The 16756-nt window shown below is 45.2% G+C and overlaps 1 protein-coding gene across 6 annotated transcripts in view; it reads right to left on the minus strand.

Moving 5' to 3' along the window:
- EFR3B (EFR3 homolog B) overlaps positions 1–16756 on the minus strand; it is an 80192-nt gene that overhangs the window by 31058 nt on the left and 32378 nt on the right. For all 6 annotated transcript variants that reach the window (XM_090280966.1, XM_090280965.1, XM_090280963.1 and 3 more), the window contains exon 4: positions 6247–6397. In XM_090280966.1, coding sequence (XP_090137092.1) covers positions 6247–6397 — 151 coding nt within the window. The remainder of the gene's footprint in view (positions 1–6246; positions 6398–16756) is intronic.

Raw genomic sequence — 16756 nt, forward strand, 5'->3', positions numbered from 1 at the left:
TAGGGATAGGGCTCAGGTACCTGTGTTCTGAAGACAACCCCCTCTCCTGGGTCAGGGGATCTACAGCCCAGGCCCTTTGTCTCCTTACTGGTAAGCTCAGCCAGTAGATATGGAAATGTTCTGAAGCAGCTGGGAGGGAGGAAGCTGAAGCAGTTTGCTGGGAAAATGTAGGGAAGCTCGTTCTTGGTAGCGGAGGTCAGCCAAGGCTGGAGAGATGGCCACCTCCTTTGAACTGGAGGGCTGTGGGCTTGAACCATGGGATGGATGGTGACCCTGCCATGTCTCCATCTCTGGGGCCCAGGACTGGCTGTGAGGCTGCAGCCTCGAGGCTCAGGATGTTGACCATTCCATCCCCACACTCACTGGGACTCTTGGTCTGTTACGAAGTCTAGCAATGGGGTTGTACTTAATGCCATACAGAGGGTGCACGCTCCATTTATTATATCATGGGCCGCACCATGGTTAGCTAATAACAGGCATCTTTTTGGTACCAGGGTCTCTGAGCAACCTTAGAAATCCTTGGCTTGATGGCTTGATAGGAGGAGCTTTCCCTTCTCCAAGACTGAAGGAATGATAGGACAGACACAGCAGCCCCAGTGACCTTGGCTCGTGGTGTCCCCATGCGTGGAGCTCCTAAAGAGCCCAGCCAAAGCTGTTCCCGAGTCTTCTGGGGGCTGACAGGAGGAGGCCAAACAGAAACGTTGGTGATCGTGGTTCAGAGGGTGAAATCGGGGCGCTTCATGGGGGCTCTGTGGAAGTCCACCTGGGAACTGTGCCGAGATGGGGTTGAGGCTCTAAGGTGTCGAAGTGACTAAGGGCTTCGTTCCTCTTATAACAGGCAGCACCGAGTCAGAATGACAAGAAGGGGCCCGGGGCCAAACTTCACTTCTGAATCCCAGCGCCTCCACTTACTGGGGAGGCTGGTCTAGGGCATGCTCCCTAGACTCCCTGGGCCTCAGTCTCCCATCCGTAAAGGGGGGCTCTGAGGGCAGCTGCCTTGGAGACTGGGTGTGACCAGCCGACCACAGTTCACAGTTGTCACCGCCCGCCCCTCCCCCTCAGGGCCTTTTTGGCTGGCTGTCAACACTCCGTGACTTTTCGCCAGGGCCACTTGCCTATCCGCTGCTCACTAGTTTTTTTACAAGCAGCAACTTTCTGTCTGTTTCACCTCTACCATTGCTAATCCATACCTTATAAATGGCTTTTATAAAAATGTTACTTGCCTAATGATGAGATTGTGAAATAACAAAGTTGGGTTTGTTTTTTTTTAAGATATTACAATGATGTGAAAGGTCTCCATAGCAACGAACTGAAAATCCTGAACATGTGACGCTTCAAAGGCCATGAGTACTGCTAGGGCCACCCTTTCAAGATCAAAGTTTCAGCTCTTTATACGCTCCAAATGGTGCCAAGCTTGCTGGAGCAGATCACTGTGGCGCAGACAGGAAGGAGCCACAACGGTGTGAAAACTGAGAGTTATTAAGGGCCTGGGTCAATAGAGAGAGAGAAGCTCCAAATATTGACATTGCAAAACCAGCTCTCCCCGGGTCTGGAAAACGGAAGCTGTGCTGGCTGGTCTCACGCTTCAGTGCTCGCGGAGCCTCTCCAAGCAGAAGTTAGCCTTTCCTCCCACAGACGGGCATCCTGAGCCTCACAGCTTCCAGCTCTCAACAACAGAACCGTAGTTTCAAATGCCGGGCCGAGGGAGAACCGCAACTCTCCCCTGATCCAAGACCGCAGGCTTCTTTGCTGTGTTTACCTACATGAGGAGGAATCCCTAATGCCATTCTAGCAGGAAAGCAGATCTTGTTAAACCACATGGCTTTGACACTAACACCCCCTGCCTCGGTCTCCCAACTGCTCTTGTTTATAGCGACTCCCGGGAAGAGTTTTCACTGAAGCCAGAGAAGCAGACCACATCAGCCCACTGTGACGTGGCCGTGTGCTGCCAATCTCCTGACCGCCAGCCAAGACAGAGTCATGCTAAGACCTAGGACAGCCTCTTCTGTCTGTCCCCACTACGCCTTCCCTCCTTCAAGACTTTGCATAACTGGTGTGGTTTTAAGATCTCCTGGGGAAGCCCAGTCCCTCTGGCCCTGAGCAGCCCTGCAAGGCCCATACGGAGCTAGGGAAGCGCCCACTGCCTGTGCTCTAGCACGCTGTCATTTGCTGGAGCTGTCCCCGTGACCTGAGCTGCTTTAAGGACCTCTCAGTTCTGATGTGGCCTGCCTTCATGGAACCCACTGCTAGCCTGCTGGTCTCCCGCAGGGCTGATTTCTACACTGATGCTGGAGATGGAAGCACTTCTGTTTTCTACATGACAATTTAAAACACAAGAGATGATGAAATTGTCCATGGGTGGCATACGTATAAGAATGAGCAGAGGATGGAACCACCCTTGGAGACCACAGACATTGCAGGGGCACATGGAGGAAGAGAATCATGGAAAGAAACTGCATTAGTTTCCTATTGCTGCTGTAATAAATGACCACAATGTAGTGGCTAGAAGCAACGCAAATTTATTATTTTACAGTTCTGGAGATCAGAAGTCCAAAATGGGTCTGCAGGGTGCTCCAGGGGAGCATCAGCATTCTTAACTTTTCTAGCTTCTGGAAGCCACCTTCATCCTTGGGCTCATGGTCCCTTCCTCCATCTTCAAGGGCAGCAGAGTAGCATCTTCAACTCTCTTTCTCCCTCTCCCTCTACTTGCCTCATGATGTCACCTGTCTGACTCTGGTCCTCTGGCCTCCTTCTTATAAAGATCCTTGTGATTACATTGGGCCCCCTGGATAGTCCAGGATAATCTTCTTATCTCAGGATCCTTAACTTGATCATATCTGCAAAGTCCCTTTTATCATATAAGGTAATATTCACAGATTCCAGGGATTAAAACATGGACACCCTTGGGGGACCATTATTCAGCCAACCATAGACACTAAGAAAAAGGACCCAGGTGGGAAGAGCTAGAGTGACAGGGCCAGGAAGTCAAGGGAGTACGAAGAAGGTGCAATCATCAGGGAGAGATGCCACCAAGGACTAGACATGGGCTGCAGGACAAATGGGGAATGGTTATTTACATGGTTTCACAAAATTCTAACTGCAAGGACCAAAAGGTGCTTTTCCAACAGAGCGACCCCTAACCTGGGATTGCACTTGGCATCCATGAAAGCGGGACACCAGGCACTGGTGCTCCTGGTGTGACACTCAGTGCCATCCCCAGCACCCCCACGATGTCATATGGCCAAAAGTCTTTGACTGTATCCAATCAAGCGGTCAGATCTACTTCCAGTTTGTGGGAAGTACCGGAGGCAGGAGAGCCACACGAAGGACGCCACAAGGAAATGACAGACACATCCAGAAGGGGGGATCCTACAAAGCCACCAACCTGGTCTCTTCAAAAGGCCCATGTCGTGAGACACAAAGGAGGCCAGGAGAGTGGCTGGGACTGATTAAGACATATAAGACACATAGAAGACAAAGGAAACCCATGACCTCCGTTGACTCCTGATTTTTAAAGATGACAACAAAAGAAAATATGGGGACTATTAAGGAAAGTTAGAAAATTTGGACTAAATTCTTTTTTTTTAAATTAGAGAATGATAGTTTTGCCAGGTGAGCTCAAGGTATTTTGTGGCTTTGAAGAAGATAAAATTTGAGGTTTCCACCCCCCACATTTGTGTATTTATTTTTACACTGGAAGAGACTTAGACTTATGTTTGGACTCAGAGAAGGAACCAGAGAAAGGAAAAGGGTACAGACATGGAGAGAGAAATAATGAATATAGGAAGAAAGAAGGAAAGAAAGAAAAAGAAAGGAAGGAAGGAAAGAAGAAGGAAAGGAGGGAGGGAGGGAAGGAAGAAGGAAAGAAAGAAAGGAGGCAGGGAAACTAAAATCTAGACTCCCGGGTGCTCCCTCCAGGGATGCTTAGTAGGTGTGGCTGAGACCTGGGAACCTGTAGGTATCCAAATCTCTCCAGGACACTCTGTCCTTGGCCAGGTCTGGGACCCTGAAGGGGGTTGGGTTTCTGAAGACACTCTCTGCAGAGGGATGATATTTGTTCTGAGCTGATCCAGGCTGCCAAACCAGGGCTGAGGGAAATGCTACAGGAGGCAGAGGTGACTTGGGGTGAACGTGACCGCAGGGAGGCTGGTGCCACAGCCGGGCTCCAGGGAGAGGACCGCGCACTGGGCCGAGCACCCAGCACAGGGCCGAACAGATTGCCACAAATCACCTGCAACGCCAGTGCTCCTGCTGTGCAAGCACAGACCAGCTATTTGAGTTCTTCGGGCCCTGTTTCAGGGCAGAAAACTCTAGCGAAGTGGGGGTGGTAGATAAATCTAGCTTTCTTTTTCTTTTCCTTCTTTCTTCCTCTTTTTCCCTCCTTCCTTGTTTCCATTCAGCTTTCGGGCAGTAAAACGCTTTATCCAAATGAAGTGTTGCAAGCTTCCATGCAGAGTTCTATTCCTTCTCCTGCAGCCCCTGTCCCATTGCACCCACAACTCCCAGGAAAACCAGTTGAAACTCCTAAGCTCGACTCTCTAAGATTATATCAAGCACTAGCATGCTGGCAGTTCCAAAATAATGAGGAACAAAAGAATGCTCTTCTTGGGAAGGCTCGAGGAGCTTCCAGGCTTAGAGGGCTGGAAAGAGCATCTGGATGAAAGACAGCCACTAGCAAAGGCTGCCTCCGAAGCTAGACTCTGGGTCTACTGCAATTATTCAACCGGACTTACTTATAATTGCTTGTCCTTACATAATCTTCACAGTCTGCAGTACAGTGATCATTAGTTCACGCGCTCTCTTGCTGATGCAATGATTCACTGTGATGGGGAATCTAGGAATTCTCAGGGCCCTGAATTGTCAAGGCTATAGTGAACAACACGCGCACCCCAGACTAAGATTTGCTGTGGGGAAAGCAAGAGCTGGTGGCCACCTGCTTCTGCATCCCCTGTGGGGACACGCCCTCTGGATGACTGGTTTATTTTTTATTCCGATGTTCTCTTCTAGACTACAGTTATCTGAAACAGGACAAGTAAAACAGTATCTGAAGCTGTTGTCAGGGCAACCTGACAAAAGACTTCACCCTCAGCTACCATATATGTAATTCGTCAAAGGCAGCCGGCTCGCAAAGGAAAGAGAAGGGCCTAGGTGGTGACTTTTGGTCTTAGGAAGCCACGCTGGAAGACTGTTTTCTGGTGAAGTCAACTTATATAGAACAGAAAAGCAGTCAAGGTCTGTGCAAGAAAAATTCAGAGCAGTCAGGAGGGGAATGCTAAGAGGGGACTCCTTAAACGTTTTTTGTGTGATGTCTGTAAAATAGTTACAAATCAGAGCTCTTAACACCAAGCTGCCTGAAGACCTGGAGCTGAAAATATGCCCTGAAGAGGAACTAAGAGAGAGGGCAAGGAACCACAGAAAGCAACTACAACATTCAAGTATGTATGGACACCCATGGGATGGTACAGACAACACCCGATGGCTCTCCTCGCCCAGAACCCTCACCTCTCACGACAGCAGTCACTGTATAGAGACCAGCAGTCCAGAGTTTGGACAATTCACTCTCCTCATGGTATCCATGACAGGACTGAGGCCCACAGAAGGCAACTCACTGGAACTTACGCAGCTAGGTAAGGGCAGAACTAAGTCAGGAGCCTGGACTCCTGCTTCCCCGTGATCCTTCCACTTACCCGGCACTTCTGTCCTGTGGATGTCCCCTTATTCTAGTTTTGAAAAAGGCGTAACCTGGGCTAGGTTTCAAAGCATGCCCTGTGGAGCCAGGGGCTGGGCTATGAAGGTGCGCGGTATCCCCTCCCATCACTTCCCATCTATTTTTATCTCTCTTAGGGCCCCACTTAAAATTATTTAAGGGAAAAATCTATTGCTAAAAATAGTTTGAAGGGCATGAGTCTGAAGGTAAAATCTGACTATATTATATAATAGCAATGCTTGCATAGCCTTGTGACTATTTTAAAACTACTGAACCATATGCTTTAATATGGTGAACTTTATTTTTTAATTTATATTATGTATGATATAGTTACATAAATTATACTATATAACTCAAATATTTATATTCAAATAAAAACTAAATACATCCTTATTCACACAAAAAGGGGAAACTAAGACAAGCACTGAGTTGTACTGAGGGTCAGAAATCAAACAGGAACAGACCTGAGTGCTGGCCCAGAGGTTCCACCCTCCCCTCCCCGCTCTCTCCCCTCCAGAGCCCCTCGGGCGGTTGCTCACCGAGTTGGTGCCGAGGATCTGCAGGTTGGGCTTCTCTGACTCCAGCAGCTTGGCCACCATCTTGAGGAAACTCTCCACGAACAAGTTGATGCTCTGGCAGTGGCAGGCCATGAGCAGCTGGTCCAGCGCCTCCATGGCGATGCACACGGACCTGAGGAAACAGCACCCACACATCACTCAGCCTCGCACACTGCATGGCGGGGCAGTGACTTCCTGGGCAACATCCGGGAAAGGGGGCTTGTCAATGCCCAGATGCCATTCTGTCAAGTGCCCACTGCAGCCCAGCACAAGAATCAGAGCTGGCAGAGAGCCTAAGGGCCAACTCCCCCGGCCCCTCGCTTCACAGCTGAAGACCCTGAGGACAGATGAAGGTACCATTTCATGAGTAAATACAAGCAAAAGGACTAGACGCCAAAGACAGCGAGATCAGAGAATTACTTGATCCAAGTCAAGAAGTGTTTGTTGAGCACCCACTGAGGAAAAGCTCTATCCTAGGCAGTGCAGGGGGTGTGAAGATGAAGAAGTACTTCAAGTTAAAGAGCCTAGAGGCTGATGATGAGATAAGTACACAGATATCTCCTCTAAAGGGAGAATAAGAAATGCTACGAGAAAATCAATACGACACCCCATGAGGGTTCCACAGAAGGGAAGAGATAGCTCAAGGTGGGAGGCAGGAAGGCAGTGAATAACTTTGTGAAGAAAGTTAATGAAGAATCTGAGATGGTCCTGGAGCAGCCAACTGCCAAGGTTAAGGAACATAAAATTTGCAAGTTTTGTAGTTGAAGGTCTCAGAAGTTCTATGATGATCTACACAAACAGTATGGTTGACAGCGTTACCATGTTGTCACCCTACCTAGGGGGAATTTTTACCCCACGTAGGATAAGATAAACACAGAATTAGAATGTTTTTCACCTTATGAAGAAGGTGGCCTGTGTCAATTCAAAGTCCCTAACTACTTAATTCTTCTGAAGTCTAAAACCTGAGTGAATACCTTCAGAACTAGAAATATGCAACATCTGATGGGGAATAGCTTACCAGTTAAGTCAGCCCATCTTGTTTTTTGACAACCAAATAAAAACCTCTTTAGCCCTGGCTGTTGTGGCTCAGTTGGTTGGAGTATTATTATCTCATAAACTGAAAGGTCACAGGTTTGACTCCTAGTCAGGGCACATGCCTAGGTTGCAGACTTGGTTCCCAGATGGGTGTGTATAAGAGGCTACTGATCAATGTTTCTCTCTCACATTGAATTAGGAGTGCATGTCGAAGCTCACCCCAACATTTGTCCCATGATAGTGGCAAAAAGAGCTCATGGTCAGGCAGGGTAAATGGTGAAAGATACTTCCTCCACTTACAAACGATTTGCATTCTAAAGAAAACAAGGTAGACATTCATTTTTTTAAAAGGCTATCTTTTAATTTCTAATGAAGAGGCTGCTGCAAATATGTCAAAAATTATTTGACTTATATATTTATAATTTTCTTTAAGAAGTTAGGTTTCTGGGACAGAATACTAGGTGTCACCCCTGGAAACCCTTTCTCTCCCTTTCCGTGGTAATTCAGAATTTTAGCTGAGTTTGTGGCTGCTCATGAGGAACATTTCCCAGACTCTCTTGCTGCTAGGTGAGGTCACATGACTAAAATGTTGCCATTAAAGTGAGGAGAAGGAAGGTGAGCAATGTCAACATTACTTGCTTAAAAGACAGAATTGTCCTCCATGTCCTCTTTGTCCCTCCTCCTGCCAGCTGTGACATGGTAACAGCTGGACACCCAGAGATGAAAGTCCTTGGATGGTCCCATGGCACAGAGCACACAGACTCAGTCTTGACTGTTACATGAGAGAGAAAAAACAGTTCCATATTGCTGGGGCCAATGTATTTTTTAGTCTCTTTGTACCCTAAATAACGTGAGTGTCTGATAATCAGGTTTAGGAGTGCTTAGAAACTGGATGGTACAAATAAATGTGAGTCCTGAGCAATCTGAAACAAACCAAGTGCCTGAATTCATAGGAAAGAGAAGTAAGAGTTGAAACAATTCTATTTTGCCAGAGGGGAGAGCTTCACAAGCCATCCTGGACTCAGAGTGTGGGCTCAGGTGCCTGTTACAGGGTGGCCAGTTTTCTACCTGTAGAGCCAAACCATGTGGAAAAGTAAAGTACTTCCCTATACAAAGAAAATGCAGTGGAGGCAAAGTGAACGGGGAACTCCCAAACCGAACTAAGGTGCTAAGAGTCAGGTTAATACCCCTAAGTGAAAAGCAAGTAGCAAAAGACCCCTCTTAAAGATTATGGTAAAGCTCTCACCATGGGCTTTTAGTGTGAAAGCTGCCTGTCACTCTAAAGTCAGGTCCATATTCTGTAAGTATAATAAAGGACGAACTCAAAGATTTGCTCTTTATGTTGTCATCCAAGTCATATCCATCTTTGAACATTAGGCAAATACTTAAAAATCCTTGATCAGCTAGTCTTTGTTGTTTAAAAAATTTTTTTTTCTTTTATTAATTCTAGAGAGAGGGGAAGGGAAGGAGAAAGAGAGGGAGAGAAACATTGATGTGAGAAAGAAATGTAAATCGATTGCCTCTTGCATGTGTCCTGACTGGAGACCAAACCTGCAACCCAGTCATGTGCCCTGACCAGGAATCGACCTGGTGATCTTTGGTTTTGCAGGATGACAGCCAACCAACTGAGCCACACCAGCCAGGACTGTCTTCTTTTTTATTTTTTATTTTTCTGGTTAATTAACTTTTTAAATTAAATACACTTTTAAATTTCAGTATAGTTGGTACATAATCTTATATTGGTTATATTTGTTTCAGGTGTACAATATAGAGATTCTACATTTTTTATACCTTATGATGTGATTGATCACCCAACTAATTCTAGTAATCATCTGCCACTGTGTAAACTGATCACAATCGTCGTCGGCAGCCGTCCGTCTCGAGAGACGATGGCGTAGCTTCTTGAGAGTCTATCTGCACCGCCGAGAATGGCTGTGCAGTCCGATCCCGAATCGGATCACAATATTATTGACTATATTTCCCTTCCCCTTTTTACTTGTACCCCTCCCCATGTCTTCTGGTAACCATCCTTTGGTCTCTTTCTATGAGTCTGTTTTTGTTTTGTTCATTTTTTGTTTTGCTTTGTTTTTAGATTCCATACATAAATGAACCCATATGGTATTTGTCTTTCTATGCCTGCCTTATTTCACTTAGCATATAGCATAATATCCTCTAGATCCATCAATGTTCTCACAAATGGCAAGACCTCATTCTTTTTTATTGCTGCATAATATTCCTGTGTATGTTTTTGTGTGTGTGTGAGATATATTACATTTTCTTTATCTACTCAGTTATCAGTGAACAACTAGGTTGCTTGTATATCTTGGCTATTGTAAATAATGCTGCAATGAAAAAAGGGGGATGCATATATCTTTTTTAATTCTTTGCATAAATATCCAGTAGTGGAATTGCTAGGCTGTATGGTATATCTATTTTTAGTGTTTTGAGGAATCTCCATACTATTTCCATAGGGGCTGCACCAATTTGCAGTCCCATCAACAGTTCAAGAGGGTTCCCTATTCTCCACATCTTCACCAACACATTTTTGGTTGACCTTTTGATAATAGTTATCCTGACTGTTGTGAGATGGTATCTTGTGGTTTTGATTTGCATTTTCCTGATGATTAGTGATGTTGAGCATCTTTTCATATGTCTGTTGGCCATCTGTGTGTCTTCTTTGGAGAAATGTCTTTTCATGTCCTCTGACCATATTTTTGAGCAAATTGTTTGTTTTTTGTTATTGAGCTGTATGAGTTGTATGAGTTTCTTATATATTTTAGATATCAACCCCTTATCAGAATATATCATTTGCAAACATATTCTCCCATTCAGTAGGTTGCCTTTTTGCTTTGTTGAAGGTTTCCTTTGCTGTGCAGGTTTTTAGTTTGATATAATCCCATTTGTTTTTTGTTTTTTGTTTTTGTTTCCTCTTTTTGAGGGGATATTAACAAAAAGATATTTATCAGACTGATATCAGATAGTTTACTTCCTATGTTTTCTTCTAGGATTTTTATGGTTTCAGGGCTTACAATTAAGTCTTTAAGCCATTTTGAGTTTATTTTTGTATATGGGTAAGAGAGTGGTCCAGTTTCCTTTTGTTGCATGTATCTGTCTAGTTTTCCTAACACCATTTGTTGAAGAGAACTTCATACCCCAGTGTATACTTTTACCTCTTTTATCATAGATTAGTTAACCATATAAGCAAAGGTTTACTTCTGAACTGTCTTCTATTCTATTGATTTTTGTGTCTATTTTTGTGCCAGCACCATACTGTTTGATTATTATAGATTTGTAGTATAGTCTGAGATCAGGGAGCATGATACCTCCAACTTTGTTCTCCTTTCTCAAGATTGTTTCAGCTATTTGGGGTCTTCTGTGGTCCCACATAAATTTTAGGATTATTTGTTCTAGTTCTGAGAAGAATGACGTTGGTATTTTGATAGGAATTGCATTGACTACAACACAAGGCTCCACAATAACTCAATTTCATTTAGTGTATGTCAAAACTGTCTTGCACATGAGTCAGCTTTGCAAATCCAAGCATATAAATAACAGCAGTCATTGCATCTTCTAAATTTACTTTTTGAGACATCAGAAACCATCCTTTAGGTACCCCTGAGCTAATTTCTACACTGAGCAACCATAAGAAACACAGCCTCTCTACTCTGAAATTCTCCTGCCCATGCTTATAAAATGTTAATTTTTTAATCTATGTAAACTTTCAACTAATATTAAATTATTATTTAATATTATTAGACTAAAATAGTATTCAATATTATAAAAGTCATCTCTGGGCGTATTTACCAATGAATCAGAGTATCTTTCAAATACAAAAGCAGCACTGGGTCTTTGAGCTCCTTCAGTGAACAAAGTCCCCATTCCTCCCTGTTCCAGGGGCCAGCCATTCCTGGCTCACTATAGCCTTGCCCTTCTTCTTATAGCCTTGACCTTCAGAGGCCATCATAGTCACAGTCCAGGAACACTGCTGTGCCTTGTGGGCCCAGTTCCAGCATGTTTCAGGCCCATTGTGCAGGCCAGTGAAGCAGACTGAATCTTGCAGGCCTGGGGCCCTTCCAAAGGGGATAGACTTTCCCTGCAAACAAACCTGGACATATTCTGGTAACCAAACGTGGCAGGTGGGAAATGGGGGCAGGCAGCGTGCAATTCACTTCACTGATGAGTCATCCCAGCATCCTTCTGTATGAAGGTGTCACCATTATTTTATAGAGTTTAAATGAGGGAAAGGAAGGGGTGGGGTGGGGTTTGGCAAGAGAAGAAACTAGAAGACCTCCCAAACCCCAGAGCTTAGATTGTTGCTTTTCCTTTTCCTGTAAAAAAAATTCCCAGAAAAATCTTGATAAGAAAAAACCATCCTTTGCTAGAAAAAGAAAGAATTGGCTACTGACCAGGAGTGGAAATTTTGAGGGAAAGTCAAAATTATGGTAGAGGTGAAACTGAAAAGTAGAGAAGACTGAAGCCCAGTTCTTTGAACACACTATCCTTTATTCACCATCTTTAATTCCAATACTAAGGTTGGAAGGATTGTAATGATGAACGTTTCAACATATCTTAGATTAGAAGAAGTCAGTGGAACCTTGGGACTCCCCAGCGCAGTGCTTGCTGCCTTGGTCCTTCCTTATCATAACCTTCCAGGGTATATCCTACACCCTCAAAGGAAACAGAGCACAGGCTTCTCTCGGTGATACCTGCTCAGAAGGACTAGGCTCAGACAGGTGCATCTCAGAAGAGATCTTACCTGGGCTTGGTGCCCTGGAAGGTGTCCAGTGTGGCAATAGGTCTGGGAAATTTAACTGGCCTGATTGAGTACTTGGGGCAGAATGGAACAGGAAGGAGGTGGTGAGGACTAGCCCATTTCAGGGGCCCAAGGGACAAGGCAAGAACAGTTTACAAGCCACAGCAGCAGGTGACAATTAATGGCCCTGAATATACTAGCAGGGCTTCCCAGCAGGTAAGAAGGACGGGGCCTGAGGAATCTGGGATATACTGGGGTTCATAGGCAGCATCCTAGTTCTGAAGAGGACACTTGGCAGGTTGTAACAATAGGAACCTCAGGGTCAAGGGTCAAGGCAGAAGGTGAGTTATAACTACTGAGGAAAACACACAGAGGCTCTGGTGTGTAGGGGTGAGGCAAGAAGTACCTTGTATTGAACTCCAGGATAGGCAGCTGGTCTGCTTGAGCACCTGTGCTCAGTAAGGAGTGGCACTGGGAGCCAGGGAGGCCTCCAGGAAAGGAGAAAGGGGCAAACAAAATCTGGGAAGTGGATTTAGTTGGAGAGGAAAGGCTGATCCAGGGTTGGAGATGAGGACCAGCAGGCAGGAGAGAAGGGGCAGCTTCAGTGAGGCTAGTCATTGCCCAAGGATCATTCAAAGAGCAGTGGCCTTGACAAAGAGCTTCTGGGCCACTTGAATGTGTTTGATGAAGCTTACTCCTGGACAGAACCTTCTGGGTTTTAGGGGCCCCAAATTACTGGTTGACCTCAGCTAGTGGAGGGAAGGATGAATCTCCTCAGGTAGCAGGAATCTGGTATCTTGGAAGGGTCACCCCAGTCCTCCAACCAGGTTCAAGGTCCTTCTGGAGAAGGTGTGTCTCTCAGGAGCCCTACCAGGTCAGCTCTGGGGCCAGGCTCTACAGGGTGCAGCCCATTCCTCTGGGTGTTGGCATCCCCACCCTGCTGGCCTCCAGGCACTGGGGAACTTGGCAGAACGTAACATGGGGTCTGTACATGGTCAACGCTCTGTGGTCATTGTCACCTGTGCCTGCGTCTCAGGCAGCACTGCTGTTACCTGCCTTGCTTTCCTGTTTCTAAGGGTGTGCTAGCGGACAGGCTACATTGGCTGGGAAATGCACAAAGAAGAAGGAGAAAAAGATGAAGAATTGTTGTTTTTTTCTTGCTCTTCTTTTTCACTGCCCATCACAGTCCATGCCGATGGAAAATACCTAGAATTCACCGACATCTGGTTATCATCCCTGATGCTAAACACCCATGAGCACAGAGTTCACACACAACTGGAATGGGGCGATGCTGCAGGGAGGCAGTGGGGCAGGAGAGGGTGGCTTTGCCACTGGGTCCAACATCCAAGGATCATGTCCATGTGGTCAAACCATAAATACAGACATCTGCATGATGGCAAGGAGACATGGCCCCTCAGACTTTCTGCATGCAAATATTCTGCTCTTTCAAACTGTCAGTGACAGTCAGTGATGAGGAAGGTCATGATGATGAGTGAGGCACTGGGCAGGGAAAGACGGGGAGGGTGAAGAGAGACCTCGGCTCTAACAGGTTTTTCTTCTCTGAGTGTTCCTTATTAGAGCCCCCAGTGAGACTGTAGGTATTGCAACAGCTATTTTTAACAGAACGATGCCAATTTTGAACTGAAGTTCTGAGGGCAGTGGAATAATGCTAAGCGGCTCTGCTGGCCACAGAATGTTTTTAACAAGAGGGCGGGTAAAATTAGGATTAAATGTTTAATGTTATCATCCCCATATTGGTTTTAGGTTCAATGTAGCATAACGTCATCCTCACTTGCATGAACCTGCTTTGTTCTATGTCAAAGCGATTTATATAATCAGCATGTACGCTATATTCATGTCCTTTTTCTTGAGAGTCTGGCCTAATTTTATTATTTAAAATGATCATAGAGCTCTGGCTGGTGTGGCTCAGTGGGTTAAGCGCCGGCCTGCAAACCAAAAGGTCGCTGGTTCGATTCCCAGTCAGGGCACATGCCTGAGTTGCGGGCCAGGTCCCCAGTTCGGGGCATGTGAGAGGCAACCACCCATTGATGTTTGTCTCCCTCTCTTTCTCCCTCACTTCCCCTCTCTCTAAAAATAAAGAAATAAATAATCTTAAAAAATGATCACATAAGTGAATAGTTTTTGGTCTTGCTTCTATACAGGGATAGCTTGATTTCAGACTTGCTAGTGGGTCCTGCAGAGGTGTGGACCGCCACACGCTGTCACTACAATGCAAACCTTTTTACTCTAGTTCTCTCTCCATCTCCCTCACCAGGAGGAGGGGGGCTTGGAGGAAGGTGGGGCTGATGGGTAGTGGTGGGGGCCCATGGAGGAGGTCAAGGGGAGAGAGCAGAGAGTCAGGGGGATAGAAAGCCAGTCCACCTGGAGTTGGTCTAGAGCAGGAGTGGCAGGTGTGGCAGGCATGGTGGGCATGGCTGGGTGGAATGGTGAGTCAGGGGAAGGTTGAGGAAGACTCTTAACAGTCAAGCTGAGGAGCTTGGACTTTATTCTAAAGGCGCTAGGAAAGCCTAGCTTCGGGCCTGTGCTTTGAAGATCCCAGCTAGCAGTATTAACGGAGGCCCAGAACAGAGAGGTGGAAGCAGGGAGACTTTTCCAAGGCTACTGACATAACCTGAGCTAAAGGGGAGTAAGAGTCTGCCCCGGGAGAAAGGTAGGGTGGATATAAATGGCAAACGAGAGACAGACTCTTAGAGAGCAGGCTGACAGCTGACAGGGTCAGGGAGCTGGTGAGGGAGTGGAGGGATTGAGCAAAAAAGAAAAACCTCATGGATATGAACGACAGTGTAGTGATTATTGGGGGGCATTGGAGGGGGTGGAGGAGGGTATGGGGGATAAATGGTGATGACTGGAGACTTGACTGGGGGTGGTGAACACACAATACAGTGTACAGAGGATGTGTTGTGGAACTGTGCACCTGAAACCTATAGAATTTTACTAACCAGTGTCAGCCCAATAAACTCAATAAAAAGGCTTTGGGGAGACTAGAAGCAATGAGATTTAGGAACAACTGCCCTGAATCTACACTTTCTTCCTCTTCACCCCCTGCCCTGTGTGCAATGCTGTACAGAACTGTGATGTAATGGCAGGACGGCGTACACAGCACGTCCCACAGTTCAGCTTGTTCATGTGGAAGCAACATGAGCTTGACAGAGAAGAGCTAGGAAACCACCCAAAAGGTAAAGAGAAGAAACAAAACCCATAAGCCCCAGCCACACTGCTCATGAAATGGGGACTCTTAACATTTATGGCATATTTGTTCTTACTCTATTTTCTAGGCACTGAGATTTGTTATTTTTAAAAAATATTTTATTTATTTACTTTTAGAGAGAGAAAGGGGGGCAGAAAGAATGGGAGAGAAACATCCATGTGTGAAAGAAACATTGATCAGTTGCCTCTCACACATCCCCAACTGGGGACCTGGCCTGCAACCCAGGCATGTGCCCTGACCGGGAATTGAACAGGCGACATTTCAGTTCCCAGGGGCCTCAATCCACTGAGCCACACAGGTTATTTATTATTAACCTAACTGTAAACACTGTGTACCTAAGTATGTATTCTAGTTTCCATTTACTTAAGGAATTTTCCATATAATATGGTGTTTATAAACACCATTTTATTGACTAGGTAATATTTCACTAGTGATAAACACCATAACTCACTAAACTATTCTCCTTTTACTGGACATTTAAAGCATTTCCATGTTTTCATTATCATAAAAAAACAGCATAATAAGCATCTTTGGGTGTAAAGCGAGATGATAGTTAAAACTCATTCCTCTGAATAAATAAATGAAAATGGAATCATTGGATCAAAGAGCATGAGCACTTCCAAAGCTCTTGACTTATTTCAAAATTGCTTTCTAGAGAATTTCAACCAATGTGCATGTATTCTAGAAAAGAATGGCAATGCGCTCACGTTGCCGTTGCTTGGTTAATACTGAAAATAATAGTTTAAAAAAATCAATTTGATAAGTGAAGATGGTATCTTAGCATTTCATCCACATTTCTGATTATAAGGCTGTTGAACATCATCCCATGTTTGTAACCAGTTCCATTTCCTCTTCTGTAAGCTAGCTATTTGGGGCCTTTGCCTCAATGTCCCCATTCCACCCCCTCCACTTGTTATGTGCCACTAACAAGAGTTTAAATCCTTTGTCTGCTTTTTAAGAAAACACTTCTTGTCATTGTTTGCCTTTCACATCTTGATGGCTTCTTTTTTGACATCAAATATTTAAAGTTTTAAACAGTTAAATCTACTGATTAGTTGTTTTCCCTAAGATTTCTTTTCTCTTATAAACATAGCAAGTCATTCTCAGAAGATTGATAGATATTTCACTTAAGAGTATTTTTATTGGACAAATTATCCCTAATTTGCCTTCTCACTAGTATGTAGATGGATCTTCCTTGCTTTGTCAGACAGCGAGTTTGATGAGAACAATGGCACATTCTGGGTTAGACTAACTTTTCAAGGCCCCAGACTGTGTGTGAGGGCTTCTAGAAGGAGATGCGGGGGCAAATGGATGCTGAACGGGATGCTCCCAGGAAGCCAACATCCGCTTCTTCCCAAATCTTGGCAACAGCATCAACTTTCATTCACCTTTGGAAGAGCACATGGAGCCCACCCCTCAGTCCCAATCCGCATTTTCTCTGTCCATTCAGGCATCCAGTCTACTGTCATTTTCAT

This window comes from Furipterus horrens, unplaced genomic scaffold, assembly GCF_987537825.1.
Source record: "Furipterus horrens unplaced genomic scaffold, mFurHor1.1.pri manual_scaffold_6, whole genome shotgun sequence".
In the NCBI taxonomy this organism is placed as follows: Eukaryota; Metazoa; Chordata; class Mammalia; order Chiroptera; family Furipteridae; genus Furipterus; species Furipterus horrens.